Source organism: Schistocerca gregaria, chromosome 10 (assembly GCF_023897955.1).
Source record: "Schistocerca gregaria isolate iqSchGreg1 chromosome 10, iqSchGreg1.2, whole genome shotgun sequence".
Taxonomy (NCBI): Eukaryota; Metazoa; Arthropoda; class Insecta; order Orthoptera; family Acrididae; genus Schistocerca; species Schistocerca gregaria.
The window spans coordinates 72,305,445-72,327,286 of NC_064929.1; the positions used below are offsets into that span (position 1 = coordinate 72,305,445).

Genomic DNA, 21,842 nt, shown 5'->3' on the forward strand with positions numbered 1-21,842 from the left:
GAACAAAGTCGACTGCTGACAGATCTGTGACCACACCCAGTCTTGCACCTTTCCACTTCCTCATAAGACTGAAACTGATGTTCACACACGTCATTATTCAGATCATCAAATATTTGAAAATCATGTGGTGAGGGATCTGAGTTGTATGAAGGCTGTTTTGTAGATGTTGCAGTGTTTCCCAGCCAAATTGCTGACATGTAACCTTTGTCCAGTTGGCAATATGGGGGCATGTGTTATCATAAAACAGGGTAGTTCTGTCAGACAATATTTCTTGGCCTTTTGACCTTATGGTGTATCACAGTTTCTGCAAATTGTCTTTATAGTGCTATGCATTGATTGTGATTTGATACTCGGAGGGCCTTTATAAACTGAGGGTCCCTGCATTCGAAGGAGGATGTCATGACTTGTACAAACAGCTTTGGATTTCTTTGGTGGGGAAGATGTGAGATGTTTCCACTGTTGGCTTTGCCATTTGTTGTTGGAATGCTGTTGTACAGAATCATCCTGTTGTGCAATAACGCCCACTCGCACACTGCCAATCAGACAAAGGCTACACTTCAGTGATTTGGTTAGGGAGCACTGCAACATCCTTCATACAGCCCAGATCTTTCACCATGTGATTTTCATATCTTTGGCAACCTAAAAAAAGACAAAGCAGACATCAGTAGTTTCATTCGGATGAGGAATTGCAATTGCAAGTGCAAGTGCGGGTGCAGTCGTGGATACGAACAGCGGCTACTCACATTCTACAAAACAGGAATTGATCGTCTTGTTTCCCAGTAGGATAAATTTCCTAATTTTTGTGGGTATTAGTTTTGAATTGAGCCATTCTGTTGTCCCATTGTGGTGGGTAATCAGTTTTCATTTGAACTGCCACTCATACTGTTAACATCATCAGACAAAATTGCCAGGCAATGATTGTGGCAATGCAGTTCCTGACGAGAAGTGTTTACACAGGGCCACACTAATGTCACCAAATTGATGAATGTGATGTAGTGGAAGTTGGTGCGATCTTTTTTTTTACATCACAGAAGAAATGGCTTTAGGAAGAACAAGAAAAATTGGGTTCTTTTTTAAGTAAGTGGAAAGCTTCAGAAAATAAACTCATGAATTGATGCTCCATATATACCTTTTCCAGAATTTTACCAGAATGACAAAACATGATATCAAAAATCTCATACAAGCATTTGGTCTGAGAATTTCTAAACATTATAGAAGTATGAAAGAGTACATACCAGTCACAACTCGATTGGCGGTCACCCTTCAGTTTTTAGCTACTGGTGATTTGTACAGAAGTTTAATGTATCTCATTAAAGTGCATTATTCATCAGTGAGCCTTTGGTACCAGAAGTATAGAATTCTCCCATAAAAAGACTGTAGGATTTCATTAAGGGAAATTTTGGAAAGTTCTTGTAATGTAAATACTTCTGGATTTGAAGAGACCACTAACTGAATAGCAGAAATGTTAGTTGTCAATAGGCTTACACATAAGAAAGAAAACTTGATAGCTTTTGGAGTTATCCTCTGGTGAGCTTGAGTAGAATATGCACACATGTGGAAGAGATGAATACACTAAGCAGATTAAGAAATTGATCGTCATGTTGAACCACTGGGTGATCATCTCTGTTTTCGGCAGCAGTTGGCAGCGGTCGTTCATCATTGTGGACAGCTGGTTCAGTAGTCATACTGACATAAAAAGTTGTGCAGTGTCTGCAACACCATTGGTATGTTATGTGGCTGCTTTCACAGGTGGCCCAGCCTCTGATGGGGTATGATACACCTTTGACAGGATTGGAGTGGGAATTGCTAGGTGGATGGATTGGGCAGTTCTTGCCCCCTTTCGTCTGCCACAGGGATGTGATCCATGCAGTAATGGGTTCCGAGTGGGAGTGGTGTAAGGATGGACTAAGATGTTTTGTAGGTTGTTTGGACAAAAGAACAACACTTTAGGAGGGGTGGGAATCATCTTGAGTAGAATGTCCCCCATTTCAGGGCTCGGTGAAAGATAATCAGAGTCCTGGAGAATGATGTAATTCAGCTGTTCCAGTCCAGGGTGATAGTGTGTGATGAGAGGAGGCTCTCCTTTGTTGCTGATCCTCCCACTGCACCCAAAAATCAGCCATAAAGGAGTGCCCACCTCCCTCGTCACCCAGTATCATACTAGACTGGAACAAGGGCATCAGTATCATCAATATTGCCCAATCATTTCACAAAATTGCCATCTATAGCAGTCACGTATGAGCAGTGTTGGCAGCAAAAATATTGTGGCCAAATATCACGGATAAATATGGCTTGTTTAAATGCACCTTATGGATTGCATTGTCCGTCTCGTAAAAAAAATATTATTATGTGTCGGCCTCGGGTTATACAGATGGTGCTATTGATAATTGGACTATTTATACCAGGTGATATGTCTAGAAAGAAATTTTAAAAAAGGTGTATGACGATTGGAAACACTTAAGTCTTACATGATTTACTTTTTTTTTTTTTTTTTCTCTCTCTCTCTCTCTCTCTCTCTCTCTCTCTCTCTCTCTCTCTCTCTCTCTCTCTCTCTCTCTCTCTCTCTCTCTTCGTTAACGTTATATGTTGCTCATGTATGGTTTTGCATAGGAACGGAGTACTGAGGTCCTTCTTGCCACTCCATACAGCTTTGGTAGATCCGCTCAGCCCCTGCTGGGATGTAGGGATGTTTGCTGATGGAACTCCATCTGCCACACATCACTTAAGGAGTACCTCAAACAAATAATGACAATACAAAACAGATATTAGAACAGGCATATGATATCATCTACATGTAAATAAGTTTTTTGGATTGCTTGTGTCACATTTCATTGTTAATAAAATTATAATATAATTACAATGAAATGAACACCCTTAGCTGCTTACAGGCGTTGACATACGTCAATGGGGACAGATGAAAATTTGTGCTCCGACCAGGACTCGAACCCAGGGTCTCCTGCTTAAATGATATAATTAGTTGCATCCTGACTTACTTGTTTATAGACTACAAAGATGCAGAGATTTTTCTCATCTCTAATGTGTATGAGAATATGCCAGAACTTACTCAGCTGAATTCTGTACCATCACAAGTTGTTAAGTGAATAATGCAACATTAGAAGTTTTTTATGATCTCAACCCCTCCCCTCCCTCCATCTGTATACGTGTTCCCACACACCCTCCCCCTGCTGGCTCGTACTTGTTTAATAGTAACTTGATGTAAGCTTTGGTTCATACCGAGTCTCTGGTGTACACAGACTTCCTGTGACCAGCTTGTGATTTGAGGATTACATCTGTGGCAGGTGTCATTGACCCACTTTAGTGTTTGTCCAGCTTGCTTACACCAATAGTTAATGTTATTTGGTGTTTTTAGGGCTACCGACCTCGTGCTATTACATAGTTAACTGTACAAATCTGTTAACTGTCCAGCCATAAATTGTGGAGTTACTGTGTGAAGTCTTAAAGTACATGGTCCAGTCTGTAGAAGTTAGTTTGATTTTGTAATTGAGCTTCCTATTATTTTACAGATCTGAAACTTCTATTTTTTTTTAAGCACATCATCTGTTCATGACATCCTACAAAGTCAAAACTGGTTTGATGCCATTTGTGTAACCTGAGACTGCAATATTATTATTTTTTTGTGTGTGGTTGATGTGTACAGTATAATTCTTTTGCTTTCTTAATGGCCCAAACAAGAAAACACATAGTGACCAGTTAGAATCCTCAGAAAGCATAATTCTTAAGCAGTGTGTTCATAAATAGTGTGTCCATCCAGTGTCCAAGGCTTAACTCCTAATTTCTGACAGTATCAGCTGAAAACTTCTATGTGGTTATAGATTATGTCACATAACCCTATATAACTTGCAGTAAAAGATAAAGCACTACATATGGCCACTTCATATGTCCTGAACAAATTTTGCTCTCGGCAGCAGAGAGAGCATATTCTGAAACTTTCTGGCAGATTAAAACTGTGTGCCTTCCTTGGACTTGAACCGAGAACCTTGCTGAAGAATGCTCTTACTGACTCAGCTATCTGAGCATGACCTGCAGCTCGCACTCACAGCTTCACTTCTGCGAGTACTTCTCTTCTACTTTCCAAACTTCACAGAAGACATTCTGAGTTTAATTGCCTCCAGTATCTGCACTGTGCCTTATGAAAACATATGCTTTCAGAGGGTAAAAAAAGTTGTGGGTGGAAACTTGAGCTTAAATATTTATTACACACATTTATATCTTTATAATATTTGCAAATTGTATATCATTCGCAATAAAAGTAACCTAGCATTATGAGCTTACATGTTTTTGAGAATATTGTCATGGGAAGTAAATACTGAAGAAATGCCTGACATGTACAATCACAGAAGTACGAATTTAAAAACTTCTTCGCAATTCCTTGTGAATGATGTCCAACATATCTGTGATACAATCCTTTGTACACCAAAAACACCAATTCCCAATTAGGCCCCAGGCTAATGTCATGTTCCATATTTACCAGTGCATATGGCATAGAATAGCCCTTTGTTGTAGCAAGAGAAACAGAACAGTACGGTTTACTGTGTTCTGACTGAGAGTACTTTACCAAATAATTAGACATTTGACACCTAAGGTGCCAATGCTCACAAGTGTCCAAGAAGCTATCTTACAGAAATGTGTGCGGCGAGAATTAATGTTTCTTACTCTGAAAAAACACCAGTGTGCTAGACTATACTGTTCCTAGTTTGATTAAAATATGTATAGACTATTGTTAACTTCCAGTCTTCCACTTGGCTTTTCCCAAAAATTATCACACAATGTATTTATAGTGATTGTCCAAGGAAATATTTTTGTAATTAGTGGCAATGTATGGTACTTTTCATAACGCACATTTTTGCGAGAAGTGCTTATACAGTTTCTGCAGGTGTTGCATTGTGTGTTGACTTTGGTAACAACTCACATGATGAACGGTGGGAACTGAACACAATAAATAATGAGTAGATTTTTGGTAACCTGTCACAATGTTCTTTCATAATTTCACATGGTTTTTAAATAAAGTTAACTGGTATTTTGTACTATTAGGTTAGATTTTAGCCACATGATCAGAATTTTTGGCTAAGTTGTGAATAAGTGATACAACTAGATGTTGGTACATACAACAAACCGACATTGAAAATAAAACGGGTGACATGTGCATGCTCTAACTTGCGAACAAAAGCAAAACTATACTATTTTCGGTCAAACGCGTGACTGGAGCACTGTCAGTGAGAGAAGTAGGAAACAAGGAAAGAGCGAAAGGAAAGCATTTACAGAAAATCCATGTAGAGCACACTTATGTATTATATTTATATCTATATTCTGAGCCATAGAGTTCCGTTGTGTTGCCATGACAATTCCTGTTTCATGGTGACTCTTAGATGAACAAAGAGAGATAAATAAGCAGGTTATTGCAACAATGAATGTATATCTCATAACTCTATTACCGGACTGTATCTTCGTGTTGAGGTTCATTAACTTGTAAGCAAATTAGTCAAATTCCAACCTAGCCTAGGCCTTGGACTAAACCACCAGTCAGTCAGTCAGTAAGCATACCTAGTTTTCTTCTCTCTCTCTCTCTCTCTCTCTCTCTCTCTCTCTCTCTCTCTCTCTCTCTCTCTCTCTCTCTCTCTCTCTCTCTCCATATGATAAACAAATGTAGCCAGTTCGTATCTTCCACCAAAAGAAATTGTTAGATTCAGGGATTCACACTGGCTCCCATATACTATCAACCAATTGCCTATGATCGATTTCAACAAATTGACATCAGCACACAATACAACCTAAGAAGCTGCGGATATTGTAATTGTGTGTTAGTGGAGTTTTTAATTGGAATGTTACTTTTGACACAACATTTGTACTTTCATACCTAGAGTGTACCTTAACACTGTATGGTATAATAAGACTTTTAATCTTTATTTTAAACTAATACCAGCCTTGTGGCCCTCGGTTTCCAGAGTATATGGCACCAGTACTTCTGTGACAAGGAGCTGCGAGCACTTATCAGACAGGATGTTGTGCGCACATTCCCCGGTGTTGACTTCTTCCGTAAGCAGATGATACAAGATGCCATGGTCAACATACTTTTCTGCTATGCTCGTGAACATCCACAAATGTGTTACAGACAGGTAAGGAGCAGTTAATTTCTTCAGTGCAATAGGGTCTGCAGCTGTGATGAATATTTTGAATGATTTCGTGATTCCTTCAACTGCCATTCTTTTTATTTCATGTACTATTGTACAATTTCGGCCTTGCACCATTTTTAAGTACCTAAAATAGATGCATTATATATTAGATACATTAGTAACATTTGTGATTTTGGTTCAGGAACAAGTCATATCTGTAGATATACTAGGCACATTGTAAGTTGCTTTATGGGTGATCTTTTAACAGTAAATTATGCCATTGCTCGTATTACTTCATGTTATGCTCATAAAATAAATCAGAGAGGTTTTACACTATTTTAGGTACACGTTACTTTCGAGTAGTTTTGCAAAGCTCTTACCTATAATGTCCATGTTTTAACATACTTAAAACTAAGAAGATTATAATTGAAACTTCCTGGCAGATTAAAACTGTGTGCCCGACCGAGACTCGAACTCGGGACCTTTGCCTTTCGCGGGCAAGTGCTCTACCAACTGAGCTACCAAAGCACGACTCACGCCCGGTACTCACAGCTTTACTTCTGCCAGTATCCGTCTCCTACCTTCCAAACTTTACATAAGCTCTTCTGCGAAACATGCAGAACTAGCACTCCTGAAAGAAAGGATACTGTGGAGACATGGCTTAGCCACAGCCTGGACGGATACTGGCAGAAGTAAAGCTGTGAGTACCGGGCGTGAGTCGTGCTTCGGTAGCTCAGTTGGTAGAGCACTTGCCCGCGAAAGGCAAAGGTCCCGAGTTCGAGTCTCAGTCGGGCACACAGTTTTAATCTGCCAGGAAGTTTCATATCAGCGCACACTCCGCTGCAGAGTGAAAATCTCATTCAAGATTATAATTATTTTACAGAAATTTGTTAATTAATGTGTATATCCTTTTCTTCTCAATTATATTTAATTACTGTTCATCATTGGTGTGAATATGACTGCATGTAATTTCTTTAAAATAACTTCTTAATATTTGATCTTTTATTTTGAGAACATGTCAGTTTTGAATAGTTGGTGCAAAGATCTTATATATAAAACCTATCACATTACTTTAATGAAACACTACTGAAAACTAGGAGAGTCGAGTAAAAATTGCTGTATGGTTGCATGATATTTCTCATTACAGTCATATTTATTAAAGAGTATAGCAATACTTTTACATTCTATGGTTCTGTAATGATGCCTTGTAGAACTGGTAAATTGTTGTCTAGGAATTTCCCATTTTGCAGATCTATTTGCTCATTTAAAAATTCTGTCTGATTGATCTTCTGGATGGATATATATTTCAATTTCTACCATTACATCCATGTTTGTTTTTCTTTCTGTAACTCGTGTAATATTTGAAGTGATATATATATATAAAGAAACTTCCACATGGGAAAAATATATTAAAAACAAAGATTCCAAGACTTACCAAGCGGGAAAGCGCTGGTAGATAGGCACAGTGAAAAAAACACACAAACACACACACAGAATTTCGAGCTTTCGCAACCGGCGGCTGCTTCGTCAGGAAAGAGGGAAGGAAAAGGAAAGATGAAAGGATGTGGGTTTTAAGGGAGAGGGTAAGGAGTCATTCCAATCCCGGGAGCGGAAAGACTTACATTAGGGGGAAAAAAAGGATAGGTATATACTCGTGCGCGCACACACACACACACACACACACACACACACACACACACACACACACACACACACACAGACACAAGCAGACATATTTAAAGGCAAAGAGTAAGGGCAGAGATGTAAGTCGAGGCGGAAGTGTGGAGGCAAAGATGTTGTTGACAGACAGGTGAGGTATGAGTGGCGGCAACTTGAAATTAGCGGAGATTGAGGCCTGGTGGATAACGAGAAGAGAGGATATATTGAAGGGCAAGTTCCCATTTCCCGAGTTCGGATAGATTGGTGTTGGTAGGAAGTATCCAGATAACTCGGACAGTGTAACACTGTGCCAAGATGTGCTGGCCGTACACCAAGGCATGTTTAGCCACAGGGTGATCCTCATTAACAACAAACACTGTCTGCCTGTGTCCACTCGTGCGAATGGACAGTTTGTTGCTGGTCATTCCCACATAGAAAGCGTCACAGTGTACGCAGGTCAGTTGGTAAATCACGTGGGTGCTTTCACACGTGCGTTTCATCCACATCAAACCCACCAACAAGCAACAGTATCTCCATATATATATATATATATATATATTAAAAACAAAGATTCCAAGACTTACCAAGCGGGAAAGCGCCGGTAGATAGGCACAATGAATAAAACACACAAACACACACACAGAATTTCGAGCTTTCGCAACCGGTGGCTGCTTCATCAGGAAAGAGGGAAGGAAAAGGAAAGATGAAAGGATGTGGGTTTTAAGGGAGAGGGTAAGGAGTCATTCCAATCCCGGGAGCGGAAAGACTTACCTTATATATCCCCCCCATGAACCATGGACCTTGCCGTTGGTGTGGAGGCTTGCGTGCCTCAGCGATACAGATGGCCTTACCGTAGGTGCAACCACAACGGAGGGGTATCTGTTGAGAGGCCAGACAAACGTGTGGTTCCTGAAGAGGGGCAGCAGCCTTTTCAGTAGTTGCAGGGGCAACAGTCTGGATGATTGACTGATCTGGCCTTGCAACATTAACCAAAACGGCCTTGCTGTGCTGTTACTGCGAACGGCTGAAAGCAAGGGGAAACTACAGCCGTAATTTTTCCCGAGGACATGCAGCTTTACTGTATGATTAAATGATGATGGCGTCCTCTTGGGTAAAATATTCCGGAGTTAAATAGTCCCCCATTCGGATCTCCGGGCGGGGACTACTCAAGAGGATGTCATTATCAGGAGAAAGAAAACTGGCGTTCTACGGATTTAAGCGTGGCATATCAGATCCCTTAATCAGGCAGGTATGTTAGAAAATTTAAAAAGGGAATGCATAGGTTAAAGTTAGATATAGTGGTAATTAGTGAAGTTCGGTGGCAGGAGGAACAAGACTTCTGGTCAGGTGACTACAGGGTTATAAACACAAAATCAAATAGGGGTAATGCAGGAGTAGGTTTAATAATGAATAGGAAAATAGGAATGCGGGTAAGCTACTACAAACAGCATAGTGAACGCATTATTGTGGCCAATATAGATACGAAGCCCACACCTACTACAGTAGTACAAGTTTATATGCCAACTAGCTCTGCAGATGACGAAGAAATTGAAGAAATGTATGATGAAATAAAAGAAATTATTCAGATAGTGAAGGGAGATGAAAATTTAATAGTCATGGGTGACTGGAATTAGAGTGTAGGAAAAGGGAGAGAAGGAAACATAGTTGGTGAATATGGATTGGGGCAAAGAAATGAAAGAGGAAGCCACCTAGTAGAATTTTGCACACAGCACAACTTAATCATAGCTAACACTTGGTTTAAGAATCATGAAAGAATGTTGTATACATGGAAGAACGCTGGAGATACTAAAAGGTATCAGATAGATTATATAATGGCAAGACAGAGATTTAGGAATCAGGTTTTAAGTTGTAAGACATTTCCAGGGGCAGATGTGGACTCTGACCACAATCTATTGGTTATGACCTGTAGATTAAAACTGAAGAAACTGCAAAAATGTGGGAAAATTAAGGAGATGGGACCTGGATAAACTGAAAGAACCAGAGGTTGTACAGAGTTTCAGGGAGAGCATAAGGGAACAATTGACAGGAATGGGGGAAAGAAATACAGTAGAAGAAGAATGGGTAGCTCTGAGGGATGAAGTAGTGAAGGCAACAGAGGATAAAGTAGGTAAAAAGGCGAGGGCTGCTAGAAATCCTTGGGTAACAGAAGAAATATTGAATTTAATTGATGAAAGGAGAAAATATAAAAATGCAGTAAATGAAGCAGGCAAAAAGGAATACAAACGTCTCAAAAATGAGATCGACAGGAAGTGCAAAATGGCTAAGCAGGGATGGCTAGAGGACAAATGTAAGGATATAGAGGCTTATCTCACTAGGGGTAAGATAGATACTGCCTACATGAAAATTAAAGAGACCTTTGGAGAGAAGAGAACCACGTGTATGAATATCAAGAGCTCAGATGGCAACCCAGTTCTAAGCAAAGAAGGGAAGGCAGTAAGCTGGAAGGAGTATATAGAAGGTTTATACAAGAGCGATGTACTTGAGGACAATATTATGGAAATGGAAGAGGATGTAGATGAAGACGAAATGGGAGATACGATACTGCGTGAAGAGTTTGACAGAGCACTGAGAGACCTGAGTCGAAACAAGGACCCAGAGTAGACAACATGCCATTAGAACTACTGACGGCCTTGGGAGAGCCAGTCATGACAAAACTCTACCAGCTGGTGAGCAAGATGTATGAGACAGGCGAAATACCCTCAGACTTCAAGAAGAGTATAATAATTCCAATCCCAAAGAAAGCAGGTGCTGACAGATGTGAAAATTACCGAACTATCAGTTTAATAAGTCACAGCTGCAAAATACTAACGCGAATTCTTTACAGACGAATGGAAAAACTGGTAGATGCGGACCTCGGGGAGGATCAGTTTGGATTCCGTAGAAATGTTGGAACACGTGAGGCAATACTGACCTTACAACTTGTCTTAGAAGAAAGATTAAGAAAAGGCAAACCTACGTTCTAGCATTTGTAGACTTAGAGAAAGGTTTTGACAATGTTGACTGGAATACTCTCTTTCAAATTCTGAAGGTGGCAGGGGTAAAATACAGGGAGCGAAAGGCTATTTACAATTTGTACAGAAACCAGATGGCAGTCATAAGAGTCGAGGGGCATGAAAGGGAAGCAGTGGTTGGGAAAGGAGTGAGACAGGGTTGTAGCCTATCCCCTATGTTATTCAGCATGTATATTGAGCAAGCAGTAAAGAAAACAAAAGAAGAATTGGGAGTAGGAATTAAAATGCATGGAGAAGAAATAAAAACTTTGAGGTTCGCCGATGACATTGTAATTCTGTCAGAGACAGCAAAGGACTTGGAAGAGCAGTTGAACAGAATGGACAGTGTCTTGAAAGGAAGATATAAGATGTACATCAACAAAAGCAAATCAAGGATAATGGAATGTAGTCATATTAAATCGGGTGATGCTGAGGGAATTAGAGTAGGAAATGAGACACTTAAAGTAGTAAAGGAGTTTTGCTATTTAGGAAGTAAAATAACTGATGATGGTTGAAGTAGAGAGGATTAAAAATGTAGACTCTCAATGGCAAGGAAAGCGTTTCTGAAGAAGAGAAATTTGTTAACGTCGAATATAGATTTATGTATCAGGAAGTCGTTTCTGAAAGTATTTGTTTGGAGTTTAGCCATGTATGGAAGTGAAACATGGACGATAACTAGTTTGGACAAGAAGAGAATAGAAGCTTTCGAAATGTGGTGCTTCAGAAGAATACTGAAGATAAGGTGGATAGATCACGTAACTAATGAGGAGGTATTGAATAGGATTGGGGAGAAGAGAAGTTTGTGGCACAACTTGACTAGAAGAAGGGATTGGTTGGTAGTACATGTTTTGAGGCATCAAGGGATCACAAGTTTAGCATTGGAGGGCAGTGTGGAGGGTAAAAATTGTAGAGGGAGACCAGTAGATGAATACACTAAGCAGATTCAGAAGGATGTAGGCTGCAGTAGGTACTGGGAGATGAAGAAGCTTGCACAGGATAGAGTAGCATGGAGAGCTGCATCAAACCAGTCTCAGTACTGAAGACAACAACAACAACAACAACATATATATATATATATAAAAAGAATTTTTTGGTTGATGTCTTTAAGTGTGCAGCAAATGTGAATGGGTTATTGTCGTGTGTCCTTTAAATCTTGTACTAACTTTTCTTCTTGTCCGTACAGTATAAAATTTTGTACATTCTTCACAGCTGATTTTGTAGATTCCTAATTACGAAAATTGTTCTGATTTCTGTAGTATGTGTTTCAATAATCATTGTAAATTGTTAGCGCTTCTGTAGCTGGTTTATAATTTTGTATTGTGGAAACATTGAGTAATTTTGTCAGAAATAATACCTAGATATGGCTACACAAGAACTTCATGTCTCTGTGGTTCATTTGTGTCTCTGGTTATGGTTATTTCATCTATGGGATTGGTATGTTTTTGAATAGTTTGCTTTTTTAATAACGTGTCCACTAAGTTTTTAGGATAACCATTGTTTATAGTTTCGTTTTGGAGAAGATCTAGTTCTTTGTCAATTTTTGCTCTTTCTATTTTTTCCCCAGTTTTTTCTGTTACCACAGTGAAATTAATTTTTGGATGCCAACTGTTGAATTATGAATGCACTACATTACTCTCATTTATTTTGTCATTGAATAGGATTAAAATGTCACTGACATGTGTATAGTAATAAAGGATATTTTTGGCTGTTTTGCAGTGAACATATTTAAAAAAAATTTTTCCTAAATTGTTAACATAAATATCAGCTAATGTACCTGCTAGGCATGAGCCCTTTGCTACCCCATCTTTTTGGAGATAAATTTTGTTCTGAAATGAAGAATAATTGTAGGATGTGATTAATTGTAGAAGTTCTATTATTTCACAAATGTCTACGTGAATAATTTTCTTAAATTTGAGAAAGTTTTAAATGGTTTCTATAGTTTCTGTTACTGGAATTCTTGTATACATGTTAGATACATCAAATGATAAGAGTGCTCCATTTTTCTGGTATTTTTATATTTTTTATTTTAATTGACAATACTGTAACAACTTTTTGTAGTGTATTCTTTCTCACATGTGTAATATTACTTTAGTAGTATATTGAGCTTTTGACTGGCAGCATGTGCTGGGCTATTAACCATGTTAATAACAGGATGAATCGGGATTCGTTCTTTATGTATCTTTGGCTGGTTACAGGTTGATAGTATTGTTGGATTCATTGTCATGGAATCTTTTATATCTTTTTCTGTTAATATGAAGTTACATCTTTTCAGTTGTTCCCTTAGCCTTGCATTAAATTTGTTGGTTGGAACCCAGTCGATAATTTTGATATTATTTGGGTTGAAAAATTATAATACTTTTGTGTTGTAGTCTTCTTCTGACATAATCATCAATATATTTCCCTTATCTGATTTTACACTAGTTTCATTATGTTCTTGAAGCTTATTATTTATCTGACGTATAATATTACTGTCCTTTGCTCTTATATTAGTCCTACTTTCTCATTTTACTTATGTTTGTGTTATTTTTGCAATCATAAGCAAAACCACATTACATGTAAAATTGCGAAATTAACACTTTAGAAGAAAAATTTTAACACGTGCACTCAAAGTGCCAAAAAAATCCTTTATTACTATACCTATGTTGATGAGATTTTAATTCTGTTTGATGGCACAATAGATGCGTGTAATGTCGTGCATTCACAATTCAACAGTTTTCATCCAAAAATTAGTTGCAACATGGAAACAGAAAAAAATATGAACATAGCCTTTTTGGGTTTAAAGTTTAAAAAAAAAGAAATCTGAGCACACATTTGAGATTTTTCATGAACCAATGAGAACAGACATAATTACCCACAACCAGTCATGCCACCTGAGAGCACACAAGCTCACGTATTTTCATTCTGTGTTACATAGAGTATACAACTTACCCCCCTGGAGGAAAGAGAGAGAGAGAGAGAGAGAGAGAGAGAGAGAGAGAGAGAGAACTAGATAGTGTCCAAAATGTAGCAGTAAGCAATGGTTATCCTAAAAAAAACAACCTAGTGGGCACATTATTCAAAAAGAAAACTAGTCAAGTAAATGGCAGTCCCTTAGATGAAATAACTTTAACCAGGGACACAAACAAACCACAGGAAAATAAAGTTCTTGTGTGGCCATATCTAGGTATTATTTCCAACAAAATTACTCGATGATTCAAGAATACAAAATTAAACACCAGCTACAGAAGCACTAACAATATACAACTTTATTGACACACTTACCATGGAAATCAGAACTGTTTTTGCAACTAGGAATCTACAGAATTATCTGTGAAGAATGCCCAAAATTGTATATTCAACAAACAGGAAGAAAAGTTTGTACACAATTTAAGGAATACATGACAATAAGTAACAATAACCCATCCACGTTTGCTGCACACTTAAGACACCAACCACAAAATACATAATATAGATGGATCACTTCAAATATTACGTAAGTTACAGAAAAGAAAAATCATGGATGTGATGATAGAAATTGTCAGACAGAATTTTAAATGAGCGAAAAGACCTGTAAAATGGGAAATTCCCTTGACAACATTGTACCAGTTCTATGACAAAGCATTACAGAACCATAGAATGTAAAATTATCACTGCACTCATTAATAAATATGACTGTAATGTTAAACATCACACAACCATAAAGCAGTTTTTACTCGCCTCTCGTAGTTTCCAGTACTATTTCAGTAGAGTACTGTGATAGATTTTATATGTAAGCTCTGTGTACCAGCTATTCAAAAATGACATGGTCTCACAGTAAAGGAACAAATATATAAAAGTTATTTTAAATAAATTACTTTGTCATATTCACACCAGTAATGAACAATAATTAAATATAATTGATAACAAAAGCATACACAGGTTAGTTAACAAATTTCTGTTAAACAATTATAATCTTCTTAGTGTTAAGTACATTAAAACATGGACCTAATGTATAAGTGCTTTGCAACAACTGCTGAAAAGTAATGTGCTCCAAAAATAGCGTAAAACTTCTAGTTTATGTTATGAACATAACATGGAGTCATAGGAGCAATGACATATGTGGCGTTATTTACTACTAAAAAATCATCCATAAAGTAAGTTGTGATGCACCTAGTATATCTACAGACATGACTTGTTCCTAAATCAAAATCACAAGTGTCATTAATGTATCAAAGGTATAATGCTTCTGTTTTAGATACTTGAAAATTATGTAAGGCTGAAATTATACAATAGTACATGAAATGGCAGCTGAAGGCATAAAAAACCATTCAAAAAATTATTGGTAATTGTTGTAGCTAATGGTCATAACAATCTATTTCTCGCTGCACAATACCTTGGTTTGAAGCTACCTAGTAACCACATGACTGTGGCAGTTTAGAAAGTATTGGTATATGGGCAGGTTTGTAAAAATATTTTCTGCTAAAAATAAGTGTAGTTTTTGCTCGATGAGTAGTATTCTACAAACTGTAGAATTATTGTAGTTCATTAAGAGAATCTGTAATAAGTCAAGGTATACATTATCAAAGTGAACCAGTTATAAGAACAATGACTGTTATATTCTGAAACCGTCGTGAAAGAACAGCTGATCTCAATACCGCAGTCTTTGTTTGAACTTGATATAACACATAATTAGTCTCCTTGTTACTGCTCCTGAAATGTTGTTGCCCTCTTTATAAAGTGAGAAAATGGCAAACCAAATGTGTTTCGATATACCATAACGTTGCTGATGCGTGCTTTTACTGTCAGCAGGCAGAAGTCCCCACTTTTTCCAGAATTTCTTCATAAAAATTGCTTTTCACAAGGAAGAACTATTCGGCTGTTCTTGAAGATTTTCTGGTCTTGTTTTCCACATTTCAGACTAAACTGAATTCACAACTCAAGTCACAATTCATTAATTACTCAAGTATGACTATACTGTTCTAAGGCTATGGACAGGATCCCCCTTTACTTCATCCAATACGCCTAGATCATAATTGACGATCGTTGTGGTACCTCGTAATGGAGGGGCTGTGTGGTGCAACTCACAGCCCTGTAGACTGTAGCTACTTAACAATACTTGGTTTCATCATACGACAGTCTTACTCTGCCGCATGAGCCCCAGGAACACTTAACAAAAACTCCATACACAGTGAACCCAGATTCGATTCGATTCAGTACTCAGAATAATGATAATAACTTAACTTAAACTTAATTGCTATACAGATAACTGCAGTTTGTCAATTATATTGGCTATTACAAAGGCAGGTGTATTACAGACACCCAAATTATTAATTTAATAATGAAACCAATCAATTACTGATAAAATTAATGAATTGGGTGGGTAAAAAATCTACTCACCAAGCAGCGGCAGAACACACACATAAGACTGTTGTGATTGGCAAGCTTTCGGAGCCAGTGGTTCCTTCTTCAGGCAGAAGGGTTCATGTGGAAGGAAGAAGGGTGAAGGAAAAGGACTGGAGAGGTGTAGGAAAGGGGTAGATTTTGGGAAAGTAACCCAGAACCATGGGTCAGGGGAGACTACTGTTCAGGATGAGAAGGAAAGACTGACTGACTGACCGACTGACTGATGACTGGGGACTGCATCGGATGAGATTTGAAACCCTAAGAGTTTAAAGGTCGAATACAGAATAATATGCAAGACAGAGATTAGTACTAAAACATTGTGCATGAGTTAATAAGAGTAAAAAGCAAAGTGCATTGTACATAACGGAGGTGGGAGGGGTATGGTGAAAATAGGTGAGAAAGAAATGAAACATGTAGAAAACTAAACCGGAATGATGCAAAGAACATTTACAGTGAATAAAAGCTGAGATGGAAGAAATTGACGTAAATTCAGGACAGGTGGGTGGCGAGAACCAAGGACATGCTGTAGTGCTATTTCCCACCCGTGGAGTTCTAAGAAACTGGTGCCTGGGGGAGAATCCAGAGGTTGCATGTAGTGAAACAGGCACCGAGGTCACGAATGTCATGTTATAGCGCTTGATGGAAAGCTTTTCTAGGTGTGGTGGGCAAAATTTCAAACAGAATGGATCTCATTTCAGCGCATGATTTTAGGAAGTCATGGCCCTGTCAAAGTAGCTGATTAACGTATTCCAGACCATGATAAAGCTGAGTCACCAGTGGTGTGCTCTGAAGCTGTTTTGTGGAGAGATCAAGCAGTACCAAGATTGCATGTGATGGCCGGGGAAATCTGTTTTTTAACTGGGCTGGTCGGGTAATTATGCTCTATGAAGGCTGAGGTGGCAATGGTGGCGTATTGCTGTAGAGTGTCTGCATCTGAAGAAATACATTTGCCTCGGATGCCAAGGCTGTATGGGAGGGAACATTTGACACAGAAAGGATGGCAACTGTCAAAATGTAAGTACTGTTGTTTGCTAGTAGGATTAATGTGGGCAGAAGTGTGTAACTGGCCTTCGGTGACGACAAGATCAACATCGGAAAGTGGCGTGGGGTTCAGAATAGGACCATGTGAAATTTAATTGGGAGAAGGTATTTAGAGATTCCAGGAATTTTTGCTGGTTAGTCTCACCATGAGTTGACATGCTGAAGATGTCATCAGTGTATCTAAACCAAACCAGGGGATGAAGACTAATGGACCCAGGAAAGCCCACTCCAAATGACCCATGAAAAGGTTGGCATAGGAAGGAGCCATCTTGGTTCCCATGGCCGTACCCCTTACCTGTTTGTATATCTGTCCCTCAAAGGTGAATTACTTGTTAGTATAAAGTTGATTAAGGTGACTAGAAAGGATGTCATAGGTTTGGAATCCGGTGGGTGCTGACTGAGGAAATATTCAGCAGCAGGCAGACCATGTACTTGGGGATGTTGGTATAGAGGGAGGTGGCATGAATGGTGACAAGCAAGGTGTGTAGTGGAAGTGGGATGGGCACGGAAATCTGTCTTGCCCTATGCATCCTCCTACCACCATAGCCCTGTAACTGGCAAAACATATATTATCAAATGGAGAGCCACCTGCCAAATGACCCGTCGTATACCAGCTGTTATGTAAACACTTTTCAGCCATCAACAGCTTGTTTCACCACACGCGCCATCTGGATTCTTCCCCCAGACACCAGTTTCTCAGAACTCCAAAGGTGGGAACTTGCACTACAACATGTCCTCAGTTTTCACCACCCACGTGACCTTAATTTACGTTAACTTCTTCCGTCTCAGCTTTTCTTCACTGTAAATGCTCTTTGCTTCATTCCAGTTTAGTTTTCTACATCTTTCATTTCTTTCCCACATATTTTCACCGTACCCCTCCCACCTCTGTTATGTACAATGCACTTTGCTTTTCACTCTTATTAACTCATGCACAATGCTTTAGTACTAATCTGTGTCTTGAATATTATTCTGTGTTCGACCTATAAACTCTTAGGTTTTTAAATCTCATCCGATGCAGTTCAGTCAGTCAGTCAGTCAGTCAGTCAGTCAGTCAGTCATTCTTTCTCATTCCGTATGGTAGTCTCTCCTGACTTGCGGTTCTGGGTTACTTTCCCAAAATCTACCCCTTTCCTACACCTCTCCAGTCCTTTTCCTTCACCCTTCTTCCTTGCCCTTGAACCCTTCTGCCTGAAGGAGGAGCCACTGACTCCGAAAGCTTGCCAATCACAACAGTCTTTTATGTGTGTGTTCCTCCATTGCTTGGTGCGCAAATTATTAATTTGCATCTTTGTACTCTCCCATTTGAAATATTCAAATCACATTGCTTATATCAGTAGGACCTTCCTTGTGTCGTGTGATGTAGAAGAAAGGGCAGTTCTAATTCGCAGTTGCATCCTTTGTTGTCCTCCGTCATTCTAGAGATATGTTAAGTCTTCTGCAGTTGGAGGTTTTGTTAACTTACCATGAAATCAGTAGAGATAATCACTTGTCATATAGTGAAAGCATTAAGAAACCGTTTCACCCATGATGACTTCTTTTTTCAAAGAAATGTACACACCTAAACTGGGAGTGCGAGCGGGCACGCGCGCACACACACACACACACACACACACACACACACCACCAATAATTTCACTTCGGTAATTGCCACTGCTGTGTTGCACTAATTAAAATAGGGCAGTATCCCCGAGTTCCATTTGTAAAGGAACATTTGAAAAAAGTTCAGCCTTTCTGTATTTGCATCATTACCCTCAATTTCAGTTCCTTTTCATCAGTGAGGTTCTGTACACTAACTTGGGTGCCTCTGACAGTATTTCGATAAGCCCAGAATTTTTTTCGGTTTTATGAGACGTCTTTTAAGATGAAAAACTCTTTAAAAAATTACCACATGCATCTGGATGCTGTGTTCTGCACACTTGTAACTGTAGTTACCTTTAAAATGTCATAATGACAGCATATTACAACCCAAAGTGAAAGTCAGAAACAGTCTTTGGAAGGTAGTCCACTATCACATCAATATGCTCAAAGACACGACAAAGAAATAAGTTTCTACTCCAGCACAACAACAGCTTCAAAATTCTGAAAGAAAATGATTTGGAAAAGAATGCAGTAGCAGTAGTATGGAAAGAAGTCGAGGTTGCTGTAAATGAGGTGGAAAATGCAATCATCAAGAAGCAGATTAGGGGCAAGCTGGTTTGGTTGTTTTGGTTGGTTGGTTGGTTGGTTGGGGGAGACAACCAAACAATGAGGCCATCGGTCCCATCAAATTAGGGAAGGATGGAAAGGAAGTTGGGCATGTCCTTTCAAAGAAGTATCATGGCATTTGCCTGAAGTAATTTAGGGAAATCACAGGAAACCTAAATCAGGGTGACTGGACGCAGGTTTTACCTGCTGTCCTGAATAAGAGTCCATCTCACTCAGTTGAGATAATTTGGTTTTGGGGATGGATACATTAAGGCATTAACCAAGAGAAGCCAAGGAGAGCTATCTATGAGGCACAGATTTTGCACAAGACATAGCACAGTTCCAAGAATCACAGAGAACTATTAGAGAGACCCTGAAGAGAGCAAAGAGAATGTACGGCAAATGAATGACAGAAGAGGCTCGACAAGATTTCTTGGAAAAGGGGCTCAAAAGATGTATGGTAAAGTTAACTCCTTTGAGAATAGATACCAGAGGCACCAAAAGTTTGTTGAGGACAATAATGGAACCAAATTCACCATTGAGTTCAACAATGCTGAGACGGAAACAATACTTCAGGGAGCTCCTCAACTGTGATGCACATGATTGTTTGAAGACCATCGTCCTGACACTTTAGATATGGGATTATTCAACACCTACACTGGACGAAATAAAGAATCCATTAATGAGGCTGAAGAAGAACAGAAGTCCAGGGGATGATGAAGTCTTGTCAGAAGTCATTCAGGCTGGAGGGGAGAGGTTTCATAGAGTTCATCAGCTAATCGAGAGGATCTGGATTGTGGAGAAGATCTGTAAAGACTAAAAGATGGTGATCACCAGTTTATAGGCAGGAAGCAAAATCACATCGTGTACAAAGTGAAAACACTTAGACTGTCAAAATTGTAATGGTAAATTGCAAAAGCACTTGTGACAGTTTTCTGGATTTTACTGCTCTCCAGGAATGTATACAAAAAACATAGATGAGACGTCATAGGAGAGGAAGTATTGGTTGCAGTCGTCAATAATATTGTCTGTCAAGGTCAAAATTGAGCCTGGAGGCGAGTAACTGGCATAGGTGAACTCAAGTTCATCATTGAATATTTTTGCTGGCTGCCCAATTTTGCCGTAACAATTGTCGAATCGTTCAAAGAAGTCTACTCTCAGTAGCATGTAAATACCTCAGTCGTGCAATATTAGTTGGAGATGAAACAATGCAAAATCCAGCATGGAATTTAACAATATTATGAAATAGGATAGTTACCACTCACCATATAGCAGTGTGTGTGTGTGTGTGTGTGTGTGTGTGTGTGTGTGTGTGTTTGACAAAGGCGTTGTTGCCCGGAAGCTTGTGTGACAGTCTTTTTGTTGTATCTATCCACGACACAGCATCTCTGTTATATGATGAGTAGCAGCTATTCTTTTCATGATATTGTTAGTTGAATATGACTTTGACCTACCAATTATAGAGTGGGACATCTGGGGGTTTATTGCTGGTGGTGCAGACACAGTCTTGTGAATTTTCTGAAACTGTCTTGAGCAGCTATTCAACAATGTGTATGCAATGGAAATATTTTACACCACATAATTACAAACAGGCTCAAATTTGACAGTGTGGGAATAAACAGGGAGTAGTGATTGTGACGTCATCAGGGTGGTGATGGTTACTAAATATAATAAATCCATCAAGAAGTTTAATAAAGTATTTATGCCGGGAAAAGTGGATAAGTGGTCGTAGACAATAAATGGACATCATTTAATTCCAATATGATGGATCTAGAGAAATTATGGGCAAAATTTAAACTGATTGTAGATTGCACTCTGGAGGAATATGCGCCAATAAGTGGATTAAGAGTGGAAAAGACCCACAGTGGTGTAATAACAAAATTTAGAAAATGCTGAAGAAGCAGAGATTGTTGCACTCTTGGAAGTCCTAATTAAATTCGCCAAGTGAGTCAAAGGCTTCCATACAGTCATTTGTTGACCAGTCTGGTGTGGCAGTAAACAGAAAATTTCATGTTTAAGAAATCATTCATGCAGAAGTATCATACTGGCATACAACCATTTGACGGTTGCACAGACTCCTATTGGAGGACGTAGTAATAGTCAGCCTTTACATAGAGGAGCAACTGAAAGTTGAAAACAAGCAGGTCACCAGATATGGATGGAGTCCCTATATGTTTTATGAAGAGTATGGTGTGGATCCCTTATTTAGCTTGCTTTTATGATGAATATCTTTCCCCGGTGCAAAGCCCCTAGTCAGTCAAAGAAAATGCAAGTGCCTCTTGTATGTAATGAGGATAAAACAATGGACACACATTACAGACTGATATCATTATCACAGTTTGTCACAGAATTGTTGAACATTCCTTAAGTTCGAATATACTAAATTTCCTTGAGACAGAAAAGCATCCATGCACAAGTCAGCATAGATGCAGAAAACATTGCTTGTGCAAAACTC

The 21,842-nt window shown here is 38.8% G+C and overlaps 1 protein-coding gene across 1 annotated transcript in view; it reads left to right on the plus strand.

The window, feature by feature from the left end:
• LOC126293443 (TBC1 domain family member 5) overlaps positions 1-21,842 on the plus strand; it is a gene marked incomplete at its 3' end in the record, with an annotated part of 130,643 nt that overhangs the window by 23,698 nt on the left and 85,103 nt on the right. The window contains 1 exon segment of the mRNA XM_049986675.1: positions 5,964-6,134. Within this exon segment, the coding sequence (XP_049842632.1) occupies positions 5,964-6,134 (171 nt within the window).